Here is an 8,112-nt window from a genome sequence, read left to right as displayed (position 1 = left end):
AATACAACATAAAATAGTTTCAATCCTTTATATTGTATATGTAATGCTTCGCCAAGGGATCCAAAGAATTAACCTAGAATTTCACTAAGTTTGGAAGAATTTTTTTTTTTTTTAAAAACATGAAAGTAAACACCACTTATAACTTATACACAATAACGGAAGCAATAGCAATGTCCATCTAAAAGTAAACATAACATACATAACATATTACATTCTTTAAGGACCCCTTAACATTGAATTACATCTACATCAACTAACATTATTGAATCCATCTAATACAACAACCACATGAAATAATAATGATAAGTCCAATGTTTATACATTACATTTCTAAATGCTCAATCATCCGCTGTACATGTCATAGGGTATGAAAAGCTTAAAAAAATATACATATGTGAAATAAGGTACATCATCCTAATCTAGTCCATGATACATCAAATAAAGATAATCACATGATACACATGATACATCATCATAGAAGATATATACATCCATCATAAAGATCAAACATAATAAACTAAATGCATGGTTCTTCCCAACCCTAAATAGCATCATTAGACCATCGTGGGTCCTAGCCATCCCTCCGTGCGTAACATTCCAAATCACTGAGGAGATCATCGTTGTTAACATAGTAGGAATGTCACTCCTAACATATACTACATCATATGCAGAAAGTAATCTAACATGCAAATAAAAGAATAAGATAACACCATCTAACATATGCTAATCATCAATGAAAGGATACATATCCACCATCATGAAGGATGCATCAGCCACGATGTCTCAATGGATCTCAAATGATAAGAGTGGAAAAACACTACCACCCGACTATGTGGTACCTAAGTGGTCCACTCCCACTGTGCTGCTGAGGTAATCTCAAGTCCCAAACAGGCTATCTAAAATCACATAGCATAAGAATACTCTCTAAGTCTCGAAATCCTAAAGGTATACTAACTCAAAGGTTCCATCACAAAAAACCTAAAATCTAATTCCCAGAGGCACACAAAGACATGTAGGAACCTACTATGCAAGTGGAAAAGTGTCATCGCATATATCATGTAGAAGTTACCCTGGCAGTTAGCTAAACTTCACGGGTCCCTACTAATCCTCATGCGGCCACTGGTATCCTCTCATACTCACAAGGCATACTATGGAATGCAAGGTTGCAACCATGCGTTCTCTCTACTCCCATCCTAGTCTGTACAAGCACTCGAGGCATGGGCGAGAACAAAAAAATTATCTTTTTAGGTTCATTTAGTTAGTATTAGGTGTGAATATTTTCACTTATTAACCAACTTACAATGAGTTACCCTGGTAGCCTCTTAGGGCCCCGACCCCCATTGCAAGCCACTTCCCGACACTACATGCAGATAACCTACCCTAAGCTCATGGAATCATAAATCTCAAGATCACAAAAGATAATCCATAATAAGAACATCAAATATGCACAATAAAAGCATCAAATCTCCATGAGCAAGCATCCATAGAAAATCATGACCACAAAAACTCTTTATTGGCAATTGAAGCATCACTGATAATCAAAAGTATCCATTGGTTCTCAATAACTAAAATATATCTCAAATCATACTGATCGAAGACCCCAAAATGGTTGAGTCAAAACATGTCACAACATGACATCATAAATCAACATTTTAGTCCCATCATAGCGACTAGAAAATAAACCAAGGATAATTGATCGATGACTCAAAAATGGTTAAGTCAAGTGTCTCATAAATAGGAATCTCAACTATAACAATCAGTAATTACAAACATTACATAAAGCATTCCATCACATAACCATGGTTGGGTTAATAAAGTTCAGAAAAAAGACATCATCACGACATCACAATCATAACCCCCCCAAGCCTCTGGTAGACGTCCTATAACTGGTCAACACTAGTCAACCCAAAACCCAAGACAAATAGCATATAGAAAACACAATGCAAGCACATGTTTTGGATTTGCTAAAATTACATACTTGAATTAAATGTAGAGGTCTTAGTTTATGTTTTCAAGTTTGGATAATGAATGAAGGAACATTTTTGTATGTTTTTTTTTTCCCTACCCCATGTATATGTTTGATAGATAAAGGTTTCTCCCTAAAACCCTTAGAATCAATTTTCCAATTAATCTATTGATTATAAAACATTAGTTGAAAAAGACCCCCATCAAATTTATTCTTTTTATTAACTTCTTTTCTTCATAATACAAGTCAATTACATAATTTAATTAAACCTAAATTATCAAACTTTAATATTACAACCTAATTTGTTATTAAAACAATGATTTATTTAATACAAATCATTTTTAAAAAAATATAATAATTATTTATTATCATCAACATACATACATACATACATACATACACATATATATATACACACATGTATATATACATATATATATACACATGTTTATATACACATGTATATATACATATATATATATATATATATATATATATATATATACACATGTATATATATACACATATATATATACACACACATAAATACATATATATTATAATATTAATATTTTATATAATCAAAATAAAAAAAAATTGAATTAACAAAACATATTATGATAACTGCACATTATAAACAAAGGCGAGTTATTTAATAACCGCCAGTCATAGTTGTGTGCATCCTACGGATCGCAGGTACACTGCAGACTGCAGGTACTCTGCGGTACCGCAGTCCACAATACATTGCCGTCGGGGGGTGGGGAGATATGTCTCTCCCGCCTCTCTTTAAACTTCTAAAATTTTTTTATAATGTTTTTAATAAATGTTACAAACATGATTGCGATTTGTTTTTTTAAAAATGTTTTTCGAATAACATTTTTTAAAACGTATTCGATCAATTGCGATGCGATTTCGGCTTTTCAAATAAGTAAATGTATATATATATATACATATGTATGTATATGTATATATAAAGGTATATATATATATATATATATATATATATATATATATATATATATATATATATATATATATATATATATATATATATATATATATATATATATATATATATATATATATATATATATATATATATATATATATATATATACGCAAAGTTTATACAGCATAAACATATATATTTTATAAATGTATTTTTATGCAGATATGAAATTATATGTTTTTCCACCAAGAATATATATATATATATATATATATATATATATATATATATAATTTTAAGAATTTCCTATATAATATTTGCTCTCTAATTTTACCCAACAATCCTTTTAATGGATTTGGCTACAATTTAAACCCTAGCCCCGTGTTCTCTTCAGATCTATGTATACAATGTGTTTTCTCAAATAAATTTAACTACCCATATTAAAAAAATGCATACAACCACAATAGGAAAAATCTTCAGAAAGCATATGGAAGACATGAAGAAGACAGGAAGTGCAAGATGCGGAAATAGCGTAAACAAAATCACAAGAGTCTACTCGAATTCTGATGCTAATTCGCTCTTCCTCAGAAAACCCGCAGAGCAAGCTCCTCCCTTCTCCAAAGTTCCTGAGTCCTCCAATGCTCCAAAATGCTCTTCCACACTATGTCTAAGCTTCTAGGAATGCCTAAATATAAAGAGCTCTCAGGAAACGCCTAGAATGTCTCTAAAAACAACTAGCATGTGTCTTTTCCAACCTTCTAGATGAGTCATAAGGTTGTAGACACCATGTGCTTAATTGGTGCACTAACCCCCGTGTTGTTGACATATGAGAAATGAAAAAGGTGCATTTACTCCTAGGCAAGCTTATAACTCTTATTTTAATTTTTATAGTTTTCATTTTAATTTTTATAACTTTTATTATTATTATTTATTTATTACTTTATTATTATTTTATAATTATTATTAATTTTAATTTCTAATTTCTTTTATTTAATTCTTTTTCTCAATTAATTCTCATTTAATTAATTATAATCAAAATATCAAAGATCATGATATTATATTAATTTTCTCCAAATAATTCATTTATTTATTAAATCTATTTATTAAGACTTTAATTAATAGAAAATTTGCCATAGACCTCCAAGATAAAATATAAAAACCCATCATAGAACAATTCACACAAAATCAGTCTAAAGGGTTAAAAATCACGAAATATGTCATCTGACACATTTGGTGGGTAAAATATCCAGATACTTGTCCTACCTCACTAGGACAAATGGTTTAAGGGTTTGGGATTTGGACTTGAGAATTTATCTCCCTTCTCTTATCATTGAGATAATATAATAGGGTACGTTCATCCTGGCAATTCAGGGAAGTCGATACCCGGTACCTGCAACCTGCATAAAAACCATGCATGTATATACAATATATATAATGCTAAACTAAACAGGCAATGGCAGGAAGTGGTGCATCGTGTAGATCCCGACTAGCAGGTGACTATGACTCCCTTCCTTAACCACATCAAAAATGCCATACAATAAGAGCAAACATGCACACCATACACATGCAAGTATGGGGTAAGTATCCATAATAAAGCACATGAGATAATAAACCATCTAACTAATCATTATCAATAATTGAAAGCAATACCATGATCATCATGCATACATGAAATGTAAAGTCCAAATGATCTCATCATATATCAACTGAATCCATAACATCACATCTAATAGTCTCAAAACAATACTACTAATCCATCAACATAAAACTAGTCTAGCATAGTCTGATAATAATAGAAACAATGTGTCTAGAAAGATGTGAACGAGGGTAGGCACTATAGTATACATATTCCATTCATTGCCTCTTCAAGTGAAATTATTTGTCTGATATCTATAAGAATATCTACTATTCTCCTACATTTGATAGTTTGAAAGAAAAAAAAGTCAATTTAAAATTCTTAACAATCATTCAAGTTGAAGTCTTCCTAATAACATATAATTAACTCGATAAAACTAAAGTTGGTGGTAATGTTTTGGCATAGATTTTCCTCCTCACAACAAACAACAGGGTATGCTTCAACTGAATATTCAATAGCCATTCAAGATGGTAATTTAAAAACACAAGTTTCTATGAAAATTTTGCATTTCCACCATTAGAACTTTGGAATGGGTGTTTGCAATGAAAATGTGTTTTGTTCGACTATGAACACATTTTTTTATTAAAAAAAAAATTCTTTAGATTAATTTTTTTCATGTGAAACTAATGTGTTCAGATTTGATATTGATTAGTAGAAACTCATAATTGATAATTAAGTATGATTGCTCACAATCAAATGAAACCGAGGACTTAGATGTCTATTTAAACTATCCAATCCATTTAGATTTTAGTGCAGTTCGAATATATGTAGATCATAATATGAGATATATAAATATAAATTTATTTTTTCAAAAGTATGAGAAATATTTATAACAAATGAAGAATATTTATTAATTTTTATGATTATTTCTACAAAATAAATATTTCTATTAAAAATATTTTCATATCTATGATTATTTTTTGTAAATATAGGTTCTTGAAGTGTTTAAAATAAAGTTATATACATAAAATTAGTAATATATTTACTAAAAGTAAATAGTTCTCTTTTAATCATATACAAAAAATATATAAATTAGATATTGATATTACACATCTTCAATATTTTATTTAGTTGATAAAGAAATTTTTTATACAAGTTTTCCAACTACTCATTTAGTGTTTCTTTAATTTATTAGAGTGCTCTGCTCCTATTTCTAATGAAGAAAAGATTGCTTCCATTATTATTCAAGATTATGAATTTAATTATCAATTATATTATGTAATAACAATTTTATTTTTAATTTTATATATCTCCACTCCACTCTTATTGAATTTGAATGGGACCAACTTTGGGGGAATTCAAAACTTGATCAAATGCCAAGGTAATGTGGGAACAATTTAAAACATTGTTACATTACAAACGATGTTTGGATTAAAAGGGGAGAGTAGCTTTCAAGCAAAATTTTGCCAACTATTGCATAACATACCAGATGCAAACCCAATGCAACATTATTGGTGGCTTCTTACAGAAAGGATTTGCACTACATAAAGCAATGGTGAATATGAATGTAATAGAGACAATGAATTTTTTTTATAGCAATATCTAGAGTGAATTCATAAGGTGGACTCTATATTCGACTCACTTTTGATTTTGATAGATACTCCAAAATGAAAAATAATCCATATACAATTCTATGTAAAAAGGGAATCTTACATATATCATTTAACATTTCAAACAAAATGTAATTATTTTGGCTATAAGAACAATAAAATGAAAATATTATATCAAATGACTATAGTTCAACCCTTGCACCCCTTAATAAGTGCAAGCTCTAGTTATAACTATATAAGTATAATGAGATGAATGACTAATTTGTAGTTTTTCCTATAATTATTTTAAAATCGACTAGCTCTGTTCTAAACAAAATGTACCTTTGATCAAAATTTGGAAAGATTGAAAATACAATAGAAATTTTCAACATTTGTTCTTCATGATTTAAATGTTTAGTTAAAAAAACAACAAAATTTTTAAGAAAAAAATATTTTCCTATATACTTTGAATGCATTATGTCTAGAACATAGCTGGCACCTTTTAAAACACCGTGACAAAATATAGAATATATTAATATTACTTTAATACAATCCTTTGGCCCTTCTCTTCATAAAAATTAAGAAAAAGATGCTCGGGAAGCTTACAAAACTTCAAAGACAAACACCAAGTTGGACTTGATTGGGAAGAGGTATTTGACGTCGCGTAACATAATACAGAAATTTGGGACATAACTAAGCAATTACGGATTGAGGGGACGAGACTTGTTCAAGAAACTTAATTGAGTTTTATGTCATTTGTATCAAATGGGATCAGTTATAGAAGCGAGAGGCTGTATAATTAAGACAGACGATGTACTGCAATAACAGAAGAAAATGAATAGATTGTCCACATGGCAAACTGTTCATGGTGTGCTCTTGTTTTGTATTTGCTGGTTTCGTCTTTGGTGAAGAGCAAGCAGACAGCCAAGGGATCCCTCTCTTCAGATTTCCTCCTCTAAAGAATTTCCTTCCCGCCAATACCAACGAGAGTTATGTGCGACTCTTAACTGGAGACGAAACACGGGCCACTTTTTCCAGGATGACATACAACCAGCCAATTTATCTCTGGCACGACAACTCTTCCTTTCTTGCTAAGTTTTGTTCTCATTTTAAATTTCAAGTTCTTACAAGCGATTACGAGTCGCACCATTACGGCGATGGGCTCGCCTTCTTCCTCGCCCCTTTCGACTCTGGGCCGCCACTAAACTGCACAGGGCAATGGCTCGGTCTCTTTAACCACACCACAAATTGTTGCCGTGGAATTCGACACTTTAAAAAATGATCCGTTCGACCCAGATGACAACCACATAGGAATCGATGTGAACGGCATTGTTTCAAACGTATATTAATTACTCTAAGGGATTTAGTTGTTTCCTTTCCGAAGATCTTTTCTTTCTAATGCATTTGATTTAGCTATAATGATCTTGTTCTTCAGGCAAACGTATCCGTGCTGAGTAATTTGGGAATAGGTATTCGTGGCGGAAGCACGGTGAAGGCATAGCAAAGAGGCTTCACGTGTTTCTTACGACCAGGCTGCAAAAACCAGAAACCCCAGCTTTATCGTACGACATTGACCTCACAAAGTTTCTTCCCCAGAAAATCATGGTCGGCATTTCGGCCTCCACTGCACATTCAGCGGACCAGCATAATGTTTACTATTGGGATTTCAATTCTCACCATTTGCCGATTCCCACGAAGAACAATCATGTTTTGGTATGGGTCGTCGCCTCCCTTATTGGACTTGCGCTCTTAGCGGGGTTGTGTTACTGGAGATGCAAATGAGATGGAGCGGGTGCTCATGTTGGAATTGCTGTGTTCTCATCCACATCCGATAGCAAGACCGAACATGAGAAAAGTGTTGAATATTTTGAGATTAGAAGCAGAGGTACCCCAAATTCCGCTGACTTATCCAATGTATGGTAAAATACCAATTCCATGAAACTAGAAAAATGTTATAAATCGGAGTTCTGGGTGACTCTTAGTATTGTTCAGTATTGGTAATTATCCAAAAAGTGGAATAATTATTTTCAGT

The 8,112-nt window shown here is 31.4% G+C and overlaps 1 protein-coding gene across 1 annotated transcript; it reads left to right on the top strand.

Annotated features, from left to right (window-relative positions):
* Positions 1-6,945: 6,945 nt before the first annotated feature.
* On the top strand, positions 6,946-7,862 carry LOC149559040 (agglutinin-2-like). Its single transcript, XM_089831219.1, has 2 exons — positions 6,946-7,295; positions 7,550-7,862. The coding sequence occupies exons 1-2, from the start codon at positions 6,946-6,948 to the stop codon at positions 7,860-7,862; spliced, it is 663 nt and encodes a 220-aa protein (XP_089687345.1).
* The last annotated feature ends 250 nt before the right edge of the window (positions 7,863-8,112 follow it).

Source organism: Cupressus sempervirens, chromosome 5 (genome assembly GCF_028749045.1).
Source record: "Cupressus sempervirens isolate cs-2001-9-10 chromosome 5, ASM2874904v1, whole genome shotgun sequence".
Classification (NCBI taxonomy): Eukaryota; Viridiplantae; Streptophyta; class Pinopsida; order Cupressales; family Cupressaceae; genus Cupressus; species Cupressus sempervirens.
The sequence above is the reverse complement of the archived record's forward strand: the minus strand, read 5'-3'. Positions and strand labels throughout refer to the sequence as shown.

Excerpts from the sequence above, each read along its gene's own strand:
- LOC149559040 (XM_089831219.1), top strand. The coding sequence starts at position 6,946 with ATGGTGTGCTCTTGTTTTGTATTTGCTGGTTTCGTCTTTGGTGAAGAG. Across the intron at positions 7,296-7,549 it reads CCGCCACTAAACTGCACAGG|GTATTCGTGGCGGAAGCACG; the intron begins GCAATGGCTCGG and ends ATTTGGGAATAG.